Genomic DNA, 21477 nt, shown 5'->3' with positions numbered 1-21477 from the left:
ATGGCCAAAAAAATCAGCTATAAAGTAAATAAAATAGCAAGAACCCTATTCCATTAGGAGAGGAAATCAGATTATTCTCCTGAATTCTGCTGTTGCCGCTGTCCATTTTATCCTTTTCAGAATGGTGTTTCTCTAGGCTTTAAAATCTGATGAAGAATGGAATGCATTTCTTTCTATCTATAACTGTTTATTACCTTTGGAAAATGTATGTTTGAAAAAAAAAGAAATGATGGGTGATTAAAAGGGATTCTTGCTTTATCAACAAATATAGATCACTCTCTTTGAGATCGCCCCTTCCTTAAAGACATCTACCTCTTATAATATGCCCTTCTGCTATAAAATGTTGAGCAAAGTGTTTCTTGCTGATGCCTTGCGTACAGTAGGAATTCAGAAGGTATTTGTTGGATGAATAGCCACAGAAGGATCTTTTGAAAAATTGCATTTCCCTCCTGATGCTAATTGTGAAGACTGACTGCCGGGTTATCCCTCCAAGGCCTGAGGAGCTGGTCTGCCAGCAGGCGAGTCTCAGCCTTGACATTTGAAAGCATCGTTTTCTCTGGGGATCCTTAGACTGTCAAACTCAGGAGAAAGTGGAAGGTTTTCTGAGATTAAGAGGCCTTTTGCATTCTTTTGCTTGGTTATTTGGAAGACCCCTGGCACACAGACACTCAAGCTCCAGGTTAGACGGTGCTGGACTCGGGGGCTGGGTCCCACCCGCGAGGCTGCCCTCTGCCCGGCCGTGCCCAGGCTGCAGCCCTTCCTTTCCGCTGGCCTCCCCGTTGGGGCAGCTCCTGAATGAAGCATTCTTCTCCTGCCAGAAATAGTTTTAAGATGGGAGAGTGGTGCCTAGGTGGCGAAGGGTTGTTTTTATTTTTATTTTATTTTGTTTTTTAAGTGCTGGTACATGGAGTCTAGACAGCATGGGTTGAGGGGCGCAGCCATACCACACAGTGTGACATTGTTCCTGTCCTTTGAGGAAAGGTCCCCGCAAATTCCAGCAGACGGGAAGAATCGCACTTCTGTTTCTAAGGGAAAATCATCTTTACGTTTAGCAGTTTCAGACTCTCTGGAATATTCAGCCAATCTGCTGTCCCAAACCTCAACTGCACATTCAGTTGTTCCCAAGGACATAAGAGCCAAGAGAGAGACAGACAGCCAAGTGCTCCCGCCTGGAAGGCAGATACGTGTTTAGCCCTGATGGCTTCATCTCCCGGCAGAGCTGCAGCCTGCCTGCCAGGGTCGCTTGAGCCAGGGCCGCTGAGCACCCCCAGTGCTTATGGCTGGTTTCCTTCATCAGGGTTCTTGTGTAGCTTTGCCTAAGCTGCTGGGACCATTTAGCTTAAAGATGAAAAGGAAGTCTTCCCACATGCCTGCTTCTCCCTCTGCCTCTCCCTGCTCCCTCTCTGCAGATGTTTCTTGGTCCAGGGGTCCCCGGAGACAGCTGTCCACTGTCTTGGCCTCTTTCTGGTTTTTCCTTCTCATGGTGGAATCTTAGGATGCCGTGAATGTCCCAGACCTGGCTTCAGTGCTTCCAGTGGAGAAGAACACCGAGAGAGAGAGAGGGAGGAAGGGGGGAGGGGGCCTCTTTGGCCGCCCTGTGCGGACCCATGTACCCATGGGACACGTTTCCCTGTCTTCCCACCTTAGTATAAGGACCAGGCCACCTTACTGTGACCTTCAGAGAACAGTGTTCCTTGCTATTAAGTGCAGGCATCCCGGCAAGGACTGTGGCCACACCTGCCAGTTCTGCGGTGACGTCTGAGCCAGGGGGCCTGGGTGTCCGTGGTCACGGGCAGGGCAGGAATGAAGAGCACTGACATCCAGCCGCGGCTGCTCCTTAACTCCTTTGAGCCCCAGTTTCTTCATCTATGACGTGGGGATTTAAAACAGCTCCCAAACCTCACACCCTGGTTGGGGGTTTTGAATGAGTGAATACACACGGAGTGCTTAGAACAGTGCCCGGCTCACAGTAAGGGCCTGATAATTGTCATCCATCACATTCACCTACGTATTTACAAGCAGAGTTGTTACAAAATGACATCACACGCAGTCTGGTTTAATGAAATACCAGAAAAGTAAACAGCATGTGGTTAGTGCACAGTTAATTCTTGAACATCTAGAAATAGATGGTCTGCTCTATAGATAAACCTAAATATTCAAAGCTTTTAGTTTTGAAGTATCTTTTGTGTGGTGGGTGAGTTCTTTAATAAAAGACAAGCCGTACTAAACCAAAAGCTGTCTAGATGGTAATCTTCCAAACCTGCTGAAGCTGAAGACAAGTACATAAGTCCTCTTTGCTTTAGAAGACTCTGGTTGTCTTTCCAGCACGAAGTTAGGAGACATGGATGTCATAAACTGTTTCGCCGTAGCCTGGGTTTTTAAAGACGCAAGGGAAGTGCCGGCTAGAAAATCCTGCGAGCCAAATAAGATACTTAAAAGCTGGGCCTCTTTTTCATTCACGGGAATTATACTAAGCTTGATTTTCTTTTTCACTTTTTTAGAAAGGCTATAAAAGTGTTCATTTTATCCTTCTCTATCTGACACCCACAGACTTTCAAATAATTTTGCACAGGCAGATGGCACTGTTCATGATCCTATTTACCTTCCTGTAATTGACAAAAGTTCTAAGGAGATTTAAAACCATCTGTGCCCAAGATCAGGCAAGAATGTCTTCCATGTGTGTTTGAATGTCACAACAGAGACTCGGGCTCAGCTCATATTTTCACCGGTGTCATCTGTAAGGCCCGTAACAAGCCATTCTCTATCGCGAAAGTGCCCAGCGAGTTCAAGGGATTTCCCCTCCTGCTGCACCGACACTCAGCACTCCCTGAAAGCTGCGTAGGCTGTGCTTTCCCCGTGGGTGCCTGAGAGGTAGGTCAGACACCACAGCCTGTTCTGTGGGGCGGGGGGCTGTTCCGGGGTGGGGGTGGGTGACAGGCTGTAAAGAGACGGCCCAGGGAGATCTGGCAGCGCCTCGGAGTGAGGGGCCTGGCCCCTCTCGTTCCTCGCCGCGCCCATGCCTGCAGGCCCTTCTCTCCTGGCGGCTCCCTGACCTTCTCCATGACCCCAGGGACTTCTTACTGTCTCTCGGGCGGGGGATCCCGACAGAGACAGGCTAAATCCCCCACCCCCCGTCCCTAGATGTACAGCATCCAGACTAGGGGTGTCCGCATGGCCTTCGTTCAGAAGGGAACAAGCACAGCTTCCCCCGACGGGTCTGTGATGGCAGCCCCCAGCCCCTGCCCATCACAGCCTCTCTCCTGCTGTGCTGCTGGCCTTTCTGCTCCTCTTGGCCTGAGCCTGACTCAAGGGTGGGGGTGGTTCTGGACGGAGGAGGCCAGCAGAGGGGCACCAGCAGGGCCTGAGTGGTCCCCCAGGGCACAGTGGGTGCCATGCTCATGTCTGAGCACAGGCTGGGTCCCAGGCAGGATCTGCAGAGAGGGTGGCCCTGTGACTCCTCGGGTCATGGCCCTGGGGACCGTCTCCCTGAACAGGATGTACCCCAGGGGAGGATAGCCCGGTTAGGGCTGAGGGGCGGGCGAGGGTAGAGGGGTGTCAGTGCTCTTCGTTGTGACCACGGACACCCAGGCCCCTGGCTCAGAACCCACACGACCTCACGCAGAACTGGCAGGTGTGGCCACAGCCCTCACCAGGACGCCTGCACTTAATGCCAATGAACACCGTTCTCTGAAGGTCACACTAGGGTGGCCTGGTCCTTCTACTCAGGAGGGAAGACCGGGAAACGTGTCCCTCTGGGCAGGAGCGCATCCCAGGAGCTCAGGCAGGATGGAACCACGTCCCCCAGGACACCTTCCCTCCATCCCTCTGCATCCCGGCTGCGGGGCACACTGGCTCTGAGACGGAAAGGCACCTTGGCCTTGGCTACCTGCAGGCTCCTGCAGTCTCCGTCAGCCGCCACCACCCAAGGGGCCGGGCCCTGGTGTTTGTCGTGCAGCAGGTCAGCTGGGCTGGCCCGGAGCACCTGTGTGGCTGGACCCATGCCCGCCCGACTCCAGGGCTCTGCAGGGAGGCTGTGGCACACAACTGGGGCTCATGGCTCTTCAGGCAGCTAGAAGCCCCTCTTTCCTGCTCTGTACTGTGCAGGTTCCCTGCCCTCCCAGCCCCTCTCCAGGGCATCTGATCCGTGCCCGCCTGCTACTGTATGAGGCCGCTGCTCCTGGCTTCCTCCATCATGGCATCCTACATGGGCCTGGGTGCCTTAAGGAAACTCAAGGGGTGCTCTGCAGTCCTGCGCTGGGGGTGACCATACCCAGGCCCTCGACCTTTGTTCTGTCTCCTCATATCCCTTTAGTTAACTGTTTGTTTTCCTGCAGCCCTTGTCCTCCTTAGCTTTTTTTCTTTTTTAAGACTTTTGGATGTGGACCATTTTTTAAAAATCTTTATTGAGTTTGTTGCAATATTGCTTCTGTCCTATGTTTTGGTTTTTTGGCCGCAAGGCATCTTAGCTCCCTGACCAGGGATCAAACCTGCACCCCTTGCATTGGAAGGTGAAGTCTTAATCAGTGGACCACCAGGGAAGTCCCCTTAGCTTATTTTTTGATGCAAACCTGTTTCCCCAGGCTTCCCTGGTGACGCAGTGATTAAGAATCCACCTGCCAATGCAGGGGACACGGGTTCGAGCCCTGGTCCACGAAGATCCCACATGCCGTGGAGCAACTAAGCCCATGCGCCACAACTACTGAGCCTGCGTGCCACAACTACTGAAGCCCACATGCCTAGAGCCTGTGCCCTGCAACAAGATTAGCCACCTCAATGATAAGTCCATGCACCGCAACAAAATGTAGCCCCTGATCGCCACAATTAGAGAAAGCCCACACACAACAACGAAGACCCAACGCAGCCAAAAATAAATAAATAATTAACTAAAAAAAGGAAAAAACCTGTTTCCCCCACATTGTGAGCGCTCCCTACTTCTAAGACAAGCAGTTGAAGTTGAATAATACCGTGATTCTCATTGTTCACAGTAGTTCTATGACGTCACTACAAATGCTGACTTCATGAATGCAGCACCATCGTTCCTGGGAGCCTCTGGTCACGACACTTTTGTCAACCGGTCAATACAGAAACTTGTTTTATATGTGTTTCTGTCTAGAGACACTTTAAAGTGTATAGTTGACTCATCGACAGTGAGCCATGGTCGGCGGCACTGTAACTCAGGCCTGGACGATGCCTGAACCAACACATGGATTTTCTCCACAAGCCACATCAGTGCCTTCCTGTGCTTAGGACATTAGCCAGCACTGCAGCACTGTGCTTGGGGCCATTTTAAACAGTGAAACCACCAACAGAAAGCACAAAAATGTGAAAAACGTGGCACTCGGTAGACCAGAAGAAGGACATTTGTTTATAGTATGAGCTTGTTCGACCTCAGCTGGGAACACACACACTGGGCAGTTCACATATTTTGCCTCTCTCTCTGCAAATGACCACAAAAGCACCACAAGTATTGATTTGAAGTTATAAATAAATTTTAGTGGGTAGGTGAATTTGCAAATATGGACTCATGATAATGAGGATTGACTGTAATTTCATTGTCTCCCCCCACCCCCGTCAGACTGAACCTTAGAATTGGAAGGAATGTTTAAAAGTCAGCTAATTTAGCCCCTTCATTTCACATAGAAGAAAAATATGTGCCATAAATTTAAACACTGTGCGTTTAAAACACCTTATAGCCCAATTAATCATGGACAGCCCTGTCTAAATTAATATACTGGATTAGCCTCTTTTTTTTTTTAAGCTAAATTTTATTTGCAGCCTAAATGATCATCTGTGGTTTGATAATCAAAAGTAATTTCATCTAAGGAAAATCCTAAATGTGAACTAACCTGAGTAAGAAAGTCACAGAATCTCTGCCTCAGACTCTCATGACCCTCCTTCCAAAAACAGTCATCCTGGAACATAGACCCAGGAAGTGACTCAGAACCTCCTTGCTGTCCCCAAACAGATGGCCCCAGGCCCTCCCACAGGCCATGTTGCCTTCCTAAGTCTAATAAGTCTGTCGCAATTAACCCCTCTCCATCCAATCATGACCCTTTAGAAGGTCGATGCAGGGGTTTCCTGGTTGACCTTCTGGTTGACCTTCCTGGATGACCCTCCGTTGTCATGGTCCTCGGCTCTGCAGCAGCCTCCTCTCCCCCAGACAGATGCCAAATACCACAGGGGGAAGGACGCTGCTGCTTTCTGGTTCCACTGGGTCTCCTGCTCCACGTGACCTCAGGACTGTCGGGGGAGGAACTGAGCACGGCCCGCTTGGCCCCAGCCCTGCGCGTGGAAAGGTGGCGTCACCCTGGGTATGCTCGGGGCCAAGGCACAGGTCTGGCCTTGCAGCTGAGCTGGGGAGAGGTCTTCAAGGTAGGAGTGAGGAATGCAGGCAGACCTTGGAGATATTATTGGTTCAGTTCCAGACCACTGCAATAAAACGAGTCACATGAATTTTTTGGTTTCCCAGCGCATATAAAAGTTGCGTTTCCAACGTGCCGTAGTCTGTTAAGTGTGCAACAGCATTATGTTTAAAAAGACAATGTACATACCTTAATAGAAGATACTTTATCGCCAAAAAAGACTCCCCATGATCTGAGCCTTCAGTGAGTCATAATCTTTTTGCAATAGTAATATCAAAGATCACTCATCACAGACCACCAGAACTTTTAATAATAATACTGAAGTGTTTGAAGTATTGTGAGAATAACCAAAATGTGACACTAAGTGAGCGAATGCTTTTGGAAAAGTGTCGCCGACAGACTTGCTTGTCGCAGGGTTGCTGTAGACCTTCAATTTGTACAGAACGCAATTAAGCGAAGTGCAGTGAAAGGAGGTCTGCATGTGCTGACCTGTAGTGGCTTCCCAGCTTTAGCAGAAAGACGCGGGGAGGGAGAGAGCTTCTGCCCCTTGCCCACCTTCTCCTGCTTTTCCCAGCCACTTGGTTTACTAGAAAACATTTCTACCTCTGGCTCTGAATGTCACTGATTCCATAAGATTTTAAGCGTTGTGATTTGGCAAGCACCTTGAATTTAGTAAACTGCGAACTTGTTTCTACGCATTTACACACAATTAGATGGTATTATGTACTAGAGAATACTGGATGGAGGTACCGGGAAGTTACTATGAAGCCTGTGGGCTGGTAGCCCTCCCCCCTCAGGAGAAGGGAGCTGCTGAGGGGCCTTAGGATGAAGGAACATCTGGAAGGTCCATAATTAAGTCTGACGTGTGGCTTAGCAGGAAGTGACACGTCTCTGTCCCCAGAGCCCTCTTCTAAGGAGGGCAGCCCCCAGAGCTTGAATATCACTGGGTCTGGAGGGAGGTCTTATAGGACCTTTTACTCCTCGGTTCCCCTAGGTCCTGGGAAGATGGCTTTGTGCACAGACAACAATTTCGGAGTTTAGTAGCAGAGGAACATTTTCGGTTATCTTGGGAGCTGTAAGATCTCTCTAAATCAGTTTTGGTGATTAAAGTACAACTTACCTGTGTTTGTGTTTCTGTGCATTGTTTAACCTAAACCCTGCAGCTTCTGTGCGTCAGACTGGCCAACCTTTGTGACCTCAGGGGGCCTGGCAGCTGGGGTCCCTGAGCAGGAATAAAAACAGCAGATTGCAAGAGGCTTTGACAGTCTTGTTGAGGACGTCACACGCCCTGAGCTGCGCTTTCCTCTAGATGTCCACACCAGGGCTGGGCCCAGGGAGGCGGCCGTGAGGGGGGTCGGGCTGCCTTTTTTTTTTTCTCCTGCTCCTATTCTCTGAATGCCTGCACCTCATCCCTAGGATTAAGGTTTCCTGGCTGGGATCCCAGGTCTGTTTCTCGAGCAGGGTGATTGCTCCGCATCCTAATTGGCAAATGGTCGGGAGTGGGGGCAGGTACAGAGTTTAAAACTTCATTATGACTTTTGTTTCTGTTTCACCCCCATCTTGCTCTTCAGCCCAGGAGAGCATGGGGTTGTTTAGTGAGTCTTCACATGGAGGAGTCCCCTCCCCCCAGCACCCACGCTGCCTTCTTAGTGCAAGAGGGCCGGGAATAATTTACCTGGAGATACATGTGTGCCCGGCGGGGCTGGAACTCTCCAGAGCTTTCTGTTCTGCGCTGCGTCTCCCGCAGCGGGGGGCCCACTGACCTGTAAACACAGACAGTGAAGCTTGGGAGAAGGCAATGGAAGAAGTCAGCATCTCTAAATCAATTTAGGATGTATGCAAATCATGTTTTCAAATATTTAGAGAGTCTCTGAGGGAATTACATCACTGTTTATAAGTGTTTTGATTGTTTTTTATGACTCGGGCCCAGTCGAGCCAAGCGACGTAATTCCTGAGATGCTGAACCCACGCTGCGAGCCCCGCGCCTCCCTAGAGGGAAGTCGGGCATAATGGGAAAAGCACTCCCCATAATAAACAGAGCGCTGGCCAAGCGGTGGGGAATTATTCCTGTGCTGCTGGGCAGAGGGTGGCCTTTGTTCAGTTTACAGACCATTAGGGTGACCTGCGGTGGTGCAGACTCAGAGGGTGGCCCGGCCGGGGCTCTGCAGCAGCGTCGTGTGCAGGCTTGTCTGCTCCATCTGGGGAGCATGTGAGAAAATCCTGGTGGGACTGAGTCTTGAATGACTGGGGCTTGGTGCCTGTCCTCAGATTCCACCCCAGATGATAAAGCTCCCCTGAGTTTGTACAGAGAACTGTCATCCACTCCCTTCACGGGGCGGGGGAGGAAGGGGCCCCCAGCCTTCAAGCAGACGGTCCGGAGCAGACCATCTCCTGTCCAGTCACTGTGGCCTCGACCAGTGCATTCAGCACCAGAGGCCAGGTCTGGCCCTGGGTCCCTTGTCCGTCTCCTCTTTCCTGGTTTCTTGAACACGAGTGTGGGTCCACACAAGCTGGGCACCTCTGGGGACTCAGAGTCTTAAACCCCAGCTCTGCCTCTCAGTAGCTCTGTGACCTTGGGCATGGTCCTCGATCTCTCTCTGGATCAAACGGGTCGGTCCTCGTGAATTCTCACAACAGGGGCTGGTGTCCGGCACACAGCCAACTCAGGAAATGTTTGCTGTTGTTATCATTCAGCATCACGACTTATATCTTCAAGGCCAGTCTTTGAGACAGAAGTGCTGGGGTTTTAAAGCCTTGCAGACCCCAGGCGTTGAGGAGATGAGCTGGCCAAAGGGTTAGGGCACCGAGGGGGCGGATCCATGGGTACGTTAGCGGAGTCTGCACAAGAAGACATTCTTTAAATGTCTCTAAGCAAATTCCAGAACGATAAACCTCTTCTGGGCAGGTGATGTAACCCCGACAGGCACTTCTGAGTGTGAGACCAAGGGGCTGCGGCCGGGAGGCCTGGCTCCGTCCCCTTCGTGCGCGACTTAGGGCTTCAGGTGCCAAGTACTAAGCCCCTCCCTCCTCCACCAGGAGCATCCCCGTGGTGCAGACGCTGAGGACCAGCGCCCTGACCACCGCCTGCGCCGACCACTCCGACCAGCGTGTGGGCTACCTGGAGCACGTGGTGGCCCGAATCACCATCTCCCACCCACGCCGAGGGGACCTGCAGATCCACTTGATTTCTCCCTCAGGGACCAAGTCTCAGCTTTTGGCAAAGAGGTAAATCCAGGCTGGCCTGGGGGGCCGGGGCGGGAGCTGGGCTCACCTCAAGGTCACATGGCCCTGCAAGGCACCCGGCACGTTGGGGGTCTAGCTGTTTCTGTCTCTTGAAGACACTCACACGTAGACCCAACAAACCTGAAAAATAGCCTCCTGCAAACTGCCCTTCAAAGCCGCCCTGGGAAACTCTCCATTTCAGGCAGTAAGTAGTGACAAAGGTTTGTGGTGGTTTCGTTGCTTAGTGGAGAAATGCATGGAATTCTGGCTATGACTTCATTGCTGAGGTCCTTGGAGATCATTTTTATCGTATTCATTCTGCATTTTAAGGGAGAACGCGTGTCAGAGGAGCACTGTTTTGTGTCCTGGGGTAGAGCCTGCACGGGCAGGAGGCTCTGAGGGAGACGCACAGGTGTTAGGAGGCTTCTCTCTGCGGAGGTCTTGCCGATGCACTAGGACGGTCCCTGTGGAGCAGATGCTCTGAGAGGGGGGCTCTGAACTCTTGGAGCCCGGTGTACAGTTTGTGGTGCCCGGTTTGTGCAAGGCTGTGGAGTCATTTCTTCGACAGATTTCGAGACAAGAAGAAGTGCTTTGCTGCATTTATGTGACTTGCGGGTCATCAGAGTGAAGTGGTATCGGGAGCTCGCGGGAGGTTAGAGGGGCCTGGGCCTCCTTTTCCAGCTCCTTCCAGCTACGAGGCAGAGGGAGAAAAAAGGTTTCACGGACAAATCAGCATTTCTCGCTTCTCTTGAAAAACAACTGGCCGTCGTGCCCAGTACCCCTCGGGACACACCCTGAGACTGCCCTGCCCGCTGGACCGCAGCCCCCGCTGCCTGCGTGCTCCGCCTGGGCCCCCTGGCCTCGTTTGGGTCCCCTGCCCAGGGCTGCAGCCCTTCTTGCGGCTGCAAGATTCAGAAATGGGGGTGAGTGACAGCCTCCAGACAGGACCAGGCAGGAGGGGCCCTTTCTCTTGATGCCCCTCTGTCCCCGGCTGCTCTGCATGACACAGAGAGAGGCAGTCGGCCTCCATCAGAGAGAGGGGAGTGTGCTGTGTCCTCCTCGGCCCCCCCGCCTCCCCAGCAGCCCGGTCCCTCTGTGGCAGGAGACTGTGGGCCCAGCCCTGGGCTTGTCCTCAGTGCGCTGGACACACCCGGAGACCAGACCCTGGCTTCATCAGCTCCCACGGCTTGGGCACCAAGCTTGGCCCCTGCTGGGCTCCCCCCTCATAGCACAAGAGTGACAGGTGGCATCTCCCCTCTGAAGGTAGGCCCGGGCCACCCTCTGCACGTGGGAGACCACCATGCGCACGAGTATTTTGAGGGTGCCGGCTGGCAAGCTGCAGCTTTGTGCTATTTTGCAACCAGAGTTGCTGTTATTACTAATCAGAACTTTTAGAGATTTCCTTTAAAAGTCCAAATTTCTAGTGCTTCTTGAAAAATTGGAAGCTGTCCAATACTGGGCTCACGTTCCAGGGCAAATACTCACTAGAGCACCCCAGGGCCCTATCCTTGCACCAGCACTGAGGCCGGGCGTGGGCCGCTCGTGCCCAGGCTCTCGTGAGGTCACCTCGCTGGACCCCCGTTTGCTCCAGGCCAGATGCCTAGAGGCATCCAAGTTGGCAACCCTTGAATCTGAGGCAGGAGCTGGGCGCAGACCCCAAATGGTGGTCTGCGTTGACCTTGAGCACGGGGAGGCTTGGGGTGGGGGCAGCAGTGACCAGGGAGGGCCGGCGTGGGCTCTGGAGCCCAGAGGCCTGAGCTCACAACCTGCTCCTTCACCTCCCAGTGGGGCACCTGGGAGCTGGCCACTGCTCCTCAACTCTGGAAACGTCCTGTGACCCCTCCGTCACAGTTAAGAGTATTACAAGAACTGGATGTGATGATACAGGTGGAAATACTGGCATGGTCCCTGGCTCAGGGGCTAGCTGTGCTCCCATCCTGCTTACACCTGCCTACCCGTCAGCAGAAACCTTCCAGCACCCGGCTCTGTGTTCATCCCTTCCTAACTTCCATCCCTCTGCTCAGGCCCAGGGTTGGAGCCCCTGGGATGAGAGAGCGGGCACTGCTGAGCTCACCTGGTTCACAGCTGCCCGCTCCCTGGGTCACGCTGAGCCAGCGCCATCAAGCATGTTCAACCCATCCGGAGCCACTGGGGTCGTCATCTGAGTCTTGGGAATTTGGTTTTTTCCAAGGCAGATTGTGTGACTATACCAAGAATTTGTGTTTTAGGATCCAATCGCTTCTCGGCCTTTTGGCTAAGATCAAGTGCAGGATTGATTACCTTCTACTTTATTTCACATCTTGCTTAATTCAGAAGCTTTTTTCGGGTTTCCAGGTGTTTTTCGCTCCGAGTAAGCTGACGTCTTAAGTACCTCAGCCCTTGAAAGAGCTTGTCTTTGTTCTGTCCCCAGTGCCTTAGATTCAGTCTGGCATCGTGTGTGAAGATCAGCCTTGACCTTTGTGGTTTCTTAGAAGAAAGTAGAGGATTTCCCCTCCCCGCACTGTTGTCCACGCAAAGCACATTTCCTTGATAAACATTTTTGTACAATGGATGTTTGGAGAACCCCCAAGTGGGAATTGAATCTGACATCACACAAAACATATATCTGAATTTCTGATGAACAGTAAAGAGCCTCTACATTAAAAAATTGTTATTCCAAAATAGAGATAGAAAATTAGGCCGTGAAGGAACAGTCCAGAATTGTTCCTTCTACAGAGACTGAGGGGCCCTGGGTGCTGGAGAAGGAGGGTATCCATGAGTTGCTCCCTGTTTCTGCCTGAACCAAGCGTGAGAAAATGGACCGGGGCCGAAGGTCCAACAGGAAGGACCTTCTTCCAGTCTGGAAGGACCGAGGGGGCTCTTGCACCTGCAGGGGACACGGGCCATGGGAGGAGCGCCCAGGGGTGCCTCCTGCCCACAGTGGAAAACCACCAGGCCTGTTGCGTTCCCTCCCCCAAATGCAGCTGTGGAAACCTGCTAAGCCCTGGAGATTAAGGGACAACATCTTTCCCACAAGTTTGAGTAGTTGTTCATTTTTTCTTACTTGTATCTTCTGGAGAAGAACCACAAGAGCTGGCTCTCAGACAAATGTGAAAGATTCCTTCGTTCCATAAACCAGCATTTTAGAAAGGCCTCCTTTGTGATGACCTTGTGGCTCTGGCGGAAGGATGGTGTGGCCTAGCCTCCATCCAGGAACTGGGGGTCACGGGCTCTGTAGGATCCCTCCTGGGGTGGAACATGGGGGCGTTTGTTGGTGATGGAGAGAACCCAGGACAGGAGTCAAAATGCCCTTGAGGGCATTCCAGCTCAGCCAGTCACTGGAGGGGGGACCTGCAGAAGATCCCTACTCCCGGGGCCTCTCGTCTGCGAATTAGGGTGGGGGGAGGAGCCCACCGCTGACCCAGCCCCTGCCTTATGCTGGCAGCACCTGTGCAGCCTGACTGCCTTCCTTTTAGAGTGTTTGGAGACCCAGTGAGGTCACGGCGGTGAAGGTGCCGTGCAGGGCTGTGCTGCACAGCCAGGGCCTGAAGGCATCAGCGTCTCCTGCACCTTCAGGCCAGCCACGGGCCAGCCCCCTTCTGCCCTGGGGGGGGGGGGGCACTTCAGCCAGCTCTGCAGTCACCTGGGCATAATTCCCAGGCAGGAGAGCCCTCGGTGGACTGGTCACCCCGGCCACCATCCCTTCGGGGACCCTGTGTTCTGACCCCACGTTTCCGATTGCAGGTTGCTGGATCATTCCAACGAAGGCTTTACAAACTGGGAGTTCATGACCGTGCACTGTTGGGGAGAGAAGGCCGAGGGGGAATGGACCCTGGAAATCCAGGACATGCCGTCCCAGGTCCGCAACCCAGAGAAACAAGGTCAGTGGGTCTTGGGAAAGTCCCAGCAACTTTTGTATTTCAATCCTTTTGTTAACTCTAGACTTTTATTCAACTACAGTACGTGGATCATTCTTTGTTGTTGTTTTTTCTTGGAGGTAAAATTTACATGATATAAATGTCACTGCTCAAATTGTTTTTAAGTGTACAATTCCATGGCTTTCAGTGCATTCACAATGTTGTGCAGCCGTCACCACGATCTAATTCCAGAACTTTGTCATCACGCCAGAGGGAAATCCCAATACCCATTAAACGGTCGCCCTCATCCCCCACCCCTCCCAGCCCTTAGCAACTCCTCAGCTATTTTCTATTTCTGGATTTGCCTCTTCTGGGCGTTTCATATGAATGGAATCATACAACACGTGACCTTTTGTGACTGGCTTCTTTCATTTAGCTTGATGTTTTCAAGGTTCGTCCGTACTGCAGCAGGTGTCAGTGCTTGTTTCCTTTATATGACTAAATACTCTCCCACATTTTGTTTATTCATTCATCAGTTGATGGACAGGTGGGTTGTTTCTACTTAATAGCTGTTATGAACGTCCATGTACAAGTTTCTGTGTGGACATGTGTTTTCAGTTCTTTTGGCTGTATACCTAGGAGTGTAATTGCTAGGTCATATGGTAACTGTGTTTAACTTTTTGAGGGACTGCCGAACTGTTTCACAGTGGCCAGACCATTTTACATTTCTGTCAGCAAGATATGAGGATTTTAATTTCTCTGCCAGCACTTTTTTTTAATTATAACCATCCTAGTGGATGAGAAGTGGTATCGCATTGTGGTTTTGATTTTCATTTCCCTTATGATTAGTGATGTTGACCATCTTTTCATGTGCTTCTTGGCATTTTATATCTTCTTTGGAGACATGTCTATTCAAGTCTTTGGCCCACTTTTAAATTAGATTTTTTGTTTTTTTATTATTGAGTTATAATCATACAACAAGAGTTGAGTAAGAGTTCTTTAAATATTCTGGATACTAGACCCTTATCAGATAACATGATCTGCAAATTTTTTCTCCCATTATGTGGGTTTTTCTTTCACTTTATCGATAGTGCCCTTTGGTGCACAAAAGTTTTGGTTTTTTAAAATAATTTCATTTATTTATTTTTGGCTGCATTGGATCTTCATTGGCGCGCACCGACTTTCTCTAGTTGTGGCGAGTGGGAGCTACTCTTCATTGCAGTGCGCAGGCTTCTCATTGCGGTGGCTTCTCTTGTTGCAGAGCACCGGCTCTAGGCGTGCGGGCTTCAGTAGCTGTGGCTCGCAGGCTCTAGAGAGCAGACTCAGTAGTTGTGGCGCACAGGCTTAGTTGCTCCGTGGCATGTGGGATCTTCCTTGACCAGGGCTCAAACCCGTGTCCCCTTCATTGGCAGGAGGATTCTTAACCACTGCGCCACCAGGGAAGCCCAGGTTTTTTATTTTGATGAAATTCAGTTTATTTTTTCTAGTTTTGCTTTGCTTTTAACATCATATTTAAGAAACCATTGCCTAATCTGAGGCCACGAAGATTGAAACCTATGTTGTTTTTTTTTTAATTTACTTTATTTTATTTATTTATGTTTGGCTGCGTTGGGTCTTCATTGCTGCACGCGGGCTTTCTTTAGTTGCGGAGAGTGGGGGCTACTCTTTGTTGCGGTGTGTGGGCTTCTCATTGCGGTGGCTTCTTTTGTTGCAGAGCATAGGCTCTAGGCACTCCAGCTTCCGTAGTTGTGGCACACGGGCCTAGTTGCTCCGCGGCATGTGGGATCTTCGTGGACCAGGGCTCAAACCCGTGTCCCCTGCATTGGCAGGCGGATTCTTAACCTCTGCACCACCAGGGAAGTCCCGAAACCTATGTTTTCTTCAAAGAGTTTTATAGTTTTAGCTCTATACGTTTAGGACTCGGATCCATTTTTAATTACTTTTTGTATGTAGCATGAGGTAAGAGTCCAAATTCATTCATTTGCATGTGGCTATCCTGTTGTCCCAGCACCATTTGTTGAAAAGACTATTCTTTCCCCAGTGAATGGTTTTGACACCTTGTCTAAAATCAATTGGCCATAAATGTATAAGCTTGTTTCTGGGCTCCCAGCTCTATTCCACTGGTCCATAGGTCTCTCCCTATGTCAGTAACACACTGTTTTGATTACTGTAGGTTTGTAGTAAGTTTTGAAATCAGGGATATGTGGGTCCTCTGACTTTTTCTTTTTCAAAATTGGTTTGGCTATTCACGGTCCCTTGCAATTCCATATGAATTATAGGATCAGCTTGTTAATTTCTGGAAAAAGCGTAGTTGGAATTTTGGTAGAGATTTTGATGAATCTGTGGGTCAACTTGGAGAGTATCGCTATCTTAACATCATGAAGTTTTCCCATCCATGGACACAGATGTCTTTCCATTTATTTAGGGCTTCTTTCAGCAGTATTTTGTAGTTTTCAGTCTACTTCCTTGGTTATATTTGTTCCTAGGTAGTTTATTCTTTTTGATGCTATTGTAAATGGAATGGTTTTTAAAATATTTTCAGATTGTTTACTTCTCTGGTAATTTTTGCTCCCTTTCATAACTCTTAGCTAATAATCGTCTGTTTAACCGATCTTTATTAAATGCCTGCTACTGGCCAGGCATTGATCTAGGTGACAGGGTACATACACCAGGAAGGAAAAGCAGGCAACTGTGATGTCTTGTCCTGTAGTCACCACCGAGGTGCTGAGCTCTACCAAAGTCCCTCTGTCGGGTTCCTGGTGGAGTGCGGGGACTGTTCTCCAGTCTGGCTTGTCTGTGGAACAGTTTTACCCAAGCTTTGTTTTCTCTGATCAGCTGTTCCCTGCGGCCTTCTCTGCAGACATGCTCTTCTTTTTGATGACCCTAAACCCTTCCTCTGCCCTGGTTCTTTTCTGATTCTCTGTAAAACAGTTTCACGGATTTTTTTTTTTTAATAGGGGAGGAGAGAGGAGCGTTGACTTGCTTTATGCAAAAAAATTGACTTTAAGTGATCAAGTCGTCTCCGAGGTCCTCCATGCGCCCCCCAAATCACTTTCTTTCTGCCTTTAAAATAATCACTATTATGCAATACATTAGTGGAACAAATTCTGAAAATACAAAAACTTAAAATTTTAAATCACTTGAAATTGACGTCTTTTAAAACTAGACGCTCCTCAAGTAGTCCTTTAAAAGCCCCAGAGTGCATTGGCCCTATTAAAGGTCAAGGGTCAGGCCGATGCGTCCCCTGCACCACGGGCAGAGGCAGAGTCCCCGCGCCAGCCGGCACCAGCCCAGCCACTCACGCAGGGGAGCAGCGAAGGCTGTGATCCACACGCCACAGCCAGCCTGCCTGTTGGAAGCGCGGGATGAGCCTCGTGGGTGTTCATGTTTCTCAGCACTTAGTAAGTCCAGGCTCCTCTCTGGACCTCAGCATCCTCGGCTGGGACGTGGAGCCGAGCTGGATCTCTCCTGGCCGTGGCCTGTGTGGTACGTCCACATCCTGGGAGGGGCCTCGCTGGCCTGGTTGCTCCTCCGCGCTCTCTGGCCTGTCCGGACCCCGCTCCTCTTCCAGACCCAGCTCCAGACAGCCTACTGTGGGGCTGGGTGGGAGCGGAGCAGGCAGACGCCTAGGAGACCCCGGGCCTCCTCGTCTAGCGCTCCCCCTGGGGTTTTGTCGACACGCAGGTGGTGATGCAGTGTGCCCGGTGGTGCCCGAGACGCGGCAAGGCCGGACTGCGCCGAGCTTTGTGGGCTGTCGTCAGGATTGATGTTGGTGGGACGCCCTGGAGAGATTGTGAGCAGAGGAGAGAGATGGTCTGAACCACCATGTGGACAGGGTCACTCTGACAGCTGGATCAGAGTGACTGAGTGGGGAGAGGGCAGAGGCGGTAGGGGGCAGTTAGGAGGCCATCACAGTGTGAGGTGAAGGTGACCCTGACTGGGGCTGGGGGGCAGCAGTGGAGGTATTGAAAGCAGCTGGTTCCTAAAGTAGAGTCAAGAGGACATGCTGACAGATCTGATGTGGGTTCCGAGAGGAGAGGGGGCCCTGAGGACTCCGGAGGTTTGTCCTGTGCGTCGGGAGAAGGCAGAGCAATTTCCTAGATCTGGGACATCGCGGGGGAGTGGGTGCTGGGGGAAGGATCAGGAGCTCAGTTTGAAGGTGTCTGTGACATATCCAGGTAGAGAAGTGGACCTGGAGGTCGGGTGCACACATTTCAGTGCTGTGAGCAAATGGCGTGTCTTGAAAGCCACGCATGTGGACGGGCTCCCCCAGGGGTGAGTGAGGTGACCCTGTGCCTGCAGGATGTGGGCGCCGGAAGGGAATCTGTTTCCGTAACGATTCCACACGGGTGCACGTGCCGAGCTGGGGGCTGCTTCGGTGCAGCGCGCAGAATTGCGTGCCGTGCACCTCCCCGCCACCCCATCCTGTCCATCCGCTCCCCGCCTCTGGCCTGCACCGCACGCGCTGGCTCTGCCCTTGTCCTGCTAACATTTGCTCTCTGGAGTCTGGTCCTCCGGCGGCTGCTGTGTCCCCAGTGCCTCCTGCTGCATGGCTGGTAATGGACACAGAAGATGTTTGGTGAACGGACGAGGACAGGGGTGATCACCCCGTGACCGACGCTCTGCCTGCTGCAGAGGACACAGGCTTAGCGGAGCGGGGGACAACCCCGAATTAAGTCCTGAAACAGGCCGTCTCCCTCCCTGAGTGTGGGTGGCGTCTGGGCCTGGGCCGGTTGAGACCGGCGCAGAATACACACCCCCTGGTACCTTCTAGCTCTGACCTTCTGTGACCTGCTGGACTCTGGGGGGCGGGGACCCTTCCTTCAGTGCTGTCGTAGAGGGTCTCCTTGCTCCTACAGCGGCCCCTGGGGTGGGTTCATTTGTCTGAGCTCCACCCTGTAGAAACACCATTCCTGAGGCAGCCTTGTGGAAACTGGTAGCCAGTGGCTGTTGACAAACCACACGCCCTGCTTCCCGGGCAGGACGAGGTTGGGCTCCCCGTCTCGGCCGCCCGTCCAGCCACCCGCTCAGCCGTTCAGGCACTACCTAGCACCTCCCCCCAGAGTGCAGCCGAAGTCTGCGTTGGCTCCATCGGCGTCTCTGCACGTAGATGGGGGCAGGAGGGAGAGGGTAAGGACTGTGGCAACCAGACCCTGAACCGTGCAGCTCAGTCTGGTGGGACCTCAGCCTGCGAAGGTGACACAGAAGACTAGGGTTTCCCCCTGACGCAGACCCCGAAGCCCAGTAGAAATGCAGGCCTTCGAGATGCTGTTGGTGCCGAGGCTGTGATGGGTCCCAGTGGGCATGTCGTTCCCTCCCTGGTTGTCAGCTCAAGGTGGCCTGTAGGTACCGGGTCTCCGTTGGCCTCGGTGCCAGGAATAAAGCAACAACACACGGTCACTGCCCTCAGAAAGCACGGCCCCTGTCCTTCCTCTGCAGTGATTCCAAGAATGGGTCCTGGGGTGCGGGGCTGCGTCTCTGTTCATTTCAGTCCCCCTCAAATCTCTGCATCGTAATTGCTTAAAAAAAAGAAAGCCAATTCAGTTCCAGTGGTATGCTGGGTGAGAGTGCTCTAAAAATCTGAGATAAGACCCGGGGCTTACTGAGTAACTAAGTTGTCTGAATGACACGCTCCTTCAAGCAGTACTCACCTCCTGTCACACTGAGCCTGGTTTATGTTGTTAGTTTTAAAACTCTTTTTTTTACGACTGAGGAGCAGATTACTCATTCGTTTTTCTCTTCAGTTCCTGGGCCAAGGAGAGGGTGTGTCTTCTCCTGGGATTACGCTCCTCCGGAGGCAAGTTAGGGATGGGACTGAGTACAAATCCTGCTTCACAGCCAGGTTGCCTTTGCAAGTGGTGTTTCAATCATTCCCATCCATGTTCAGTGCACCTTTATTGAAATCTAATCAGTCCCAACTTGGGGCTACTAGGACCTTGCCTTGCCGCTCGCTGGGGGAGCAGGGCTGGGCTCAGGTGTGGTGGGGAGGGCACCCCAGAGGCAGGTAGGCTGGCCGAACCCCCTCCCCCAACACCTCCCCCACAGGCCACACCACCACCACATAGAGAGAGGCCAGGCCCAGCACCGCAAGCCGCCGACAGCACCGTCAGAGCAGAGCAGGGGTCCCATCCTGCAGAACATCTCTCAGGGAAGAGTGGCTGCATTTTACAAAGTTTCCATCTCGAATGCTCTAGCTTTTCAGTTTGGGCACTGAATGCAGAAAGTTCCAATTCTTTGGGAAACGTGTGCTTCATTCTTCTGCATCTGCCTGGGGCAGGCCTGGGGTCGGCTCCTGGTGCCCCTGCTTTCCTGAATCGCTGTTGTCGTTGTTCGGGCTGCTATAGCAGAGTGTCGTAGACTGGGGTGTTTATCAACAACAGGCATGTCTCTCTCACAGTCTGGAGGCTGGAAGCCCAAGATCAGGGGCCAGCGTGGTCGGGTTCTGGTGGGGGCCTCTTCCAGGTTGCAGACGGCCACCTTCTCCTTGTGTCCTCACAGGGCAGAGGGAGAGTTCGCTAGCGCTCTGGGATCTCTTTCGTGAGGGCACTAATCTCATTCCTGAGGAGCCCCCCTCATGACCTAATCACCTCCCAAAGGCTGGGGGTCGGATTTCAGCATATGAATTTGGGAGGGATGCAAACTCATACATAACGACATCTGGCCCCAGTGCTGGGCCCCTTCCCCTTTAAGATGAGGATGGACAAACTTTCCTCAGGGGGTCACTCGGACGTGATGACCCGGGCCCAGTAATTGAGGGGCGGGACCTCCCCATCCGCCCTCCTCACCTCGAGCTCATGTTGGTGATCACACCTGGGGCACAAGGCAAAGCCTGTACGCCTGCCGGCGTCAGGCCAGCCTCCCGGCCCAGGTGTGCACACTGCTCCGCATCTGGGTGCGGGGAGGCCCCCAGCACCGCTGTGACCTGGGGCTCCTGCAGGCACCCCTGCACATGCGTGAGGCTGTGGGTCCTCCCTGCTTGGCTGGGATCGGCCCAGCTTTGAGCAGCACCGGGATGTCCTCCCTTGGTCTTCTCACTCATTCACACACTTACCTGCTACGCGCTGAGTCCACTGGGCAGGCACAGGGCTGAAACATGCTTCTTCCTCCCTCCCCTATGCACCCCCGAGCACCCTGCTCGGCGCCCCACATGGAGACTTTGCTGGGGCTGTGGTTTCTCTCTGTGCAGGGCCTGCACTTCCCCTGCGAGGGGGAGTCAGGAGCCATCGATGTTTAAATGGGAAGCATAATCAAGCATCCTTCCAATCCTCTTTCTGTGATCAGCACCAGATATCTTATTTAATGGCCCCAGCAGGGGCCATTAAACAGGAGTTAGTCTTACGTACTTGGCATTCACATCGTAATAAATAGACTTTCTGAGACAATTGATGGCATTTTAAAAAATCCTGTTGTTCTCCTGAACTCAGGGAATTCACTTTTTCTCCTCAATTAAAATTTCTCTTTTTTTCTCTTATCTTCCCTCTGTTTCCAAAAGAGCAGCAACCCACATGTGCCAGGTTTCTCTTGGTTTCCATAGCATTTCCAGACTCTCATTGAAGGAACGTGAGGAATATGATGATAATGAGTGCTTATGTATTTTCCATTAGGCACTGGGTGTTATCTCATTGCTAGAAGTCCGTATAGAATCAGGGCATCTTAAACAGAGTCCTAGCCGACAAGGAATTAAGGTTTATGAAAATAAAAACGTCTTATTGCTAGCGATACACACCATAGTATTTACAAGTGAAATGTTAGTGATGTCTAGGATTAGCTTTAGAACACTCCAGGGGTGTAGGATGGGAAAGTGGAGGATGGGGAGGGCATGAACAGACGAAGTAGGATGGGCCAAATTTCCATGATTGTTGGGACGTTGGGAATTCATTGTACTGTTTTCTCTGTTTTGTGTTTATTTGAAAATTCACATCATGAAAAGTTTTTTAAAATACATGTATGGGGAACATCTCTTCCAAAGTGGTCAGAAGGAAAAACTATTATGCAGATTGGGTTTGCACAATTAAATAAAATAAAGATGTAGGTGCTTTAGAGCAAATACACCTCAA

At 51.6% G+C, this 21477-nt stretch overlaps 1 protein-coding gene across 4 annotated transcripts in view; it reads left to right on the top strand.

Moving 5' to 3' along the window:
• PCSK6 (proprotein convertase subtilisin/kexin type 6) overlaps window positions 1-21477 on the top strand; it is a 229232-nt gene that overhangs the window by 161928 nt on the left and 45827 nt on the right. For all 4 annotated transcript variants that reach the window (XM_059912273.1, XM_059912271.1, XM_059912272.1 and 1 more), the window contains exons 12-13: window positions 9399-9587; window positions 13308-13444. In XM_059912273.1, the coding sequence (XP_059768256.1) occupies window positions 9399-9587; window positions 13308-13444 (326 nt within the window). The remainder of the gene's footprint in view (window positions 1-9398; window positions 9588-13307; window positions 13445-21477) is intronic.

Source organism: Balaenoptera ricei, chromosome 2 (genome assembly GCF_028023285.1).
Source record: "Balaenoptera ricei isolate mBalRic1 chromosome 2, mBalRic1.hap2, whole genome shotgun sequence".
NCBI lineage: Eukaryota > Metazoa > Chordata > Mammalia > Artiodactyla > Balaenopteridae > Balaenoptera > Balaenoptera ricei.
This window is presented reverse-complemented; position numbering and strand designations above follow the sequence as displayed.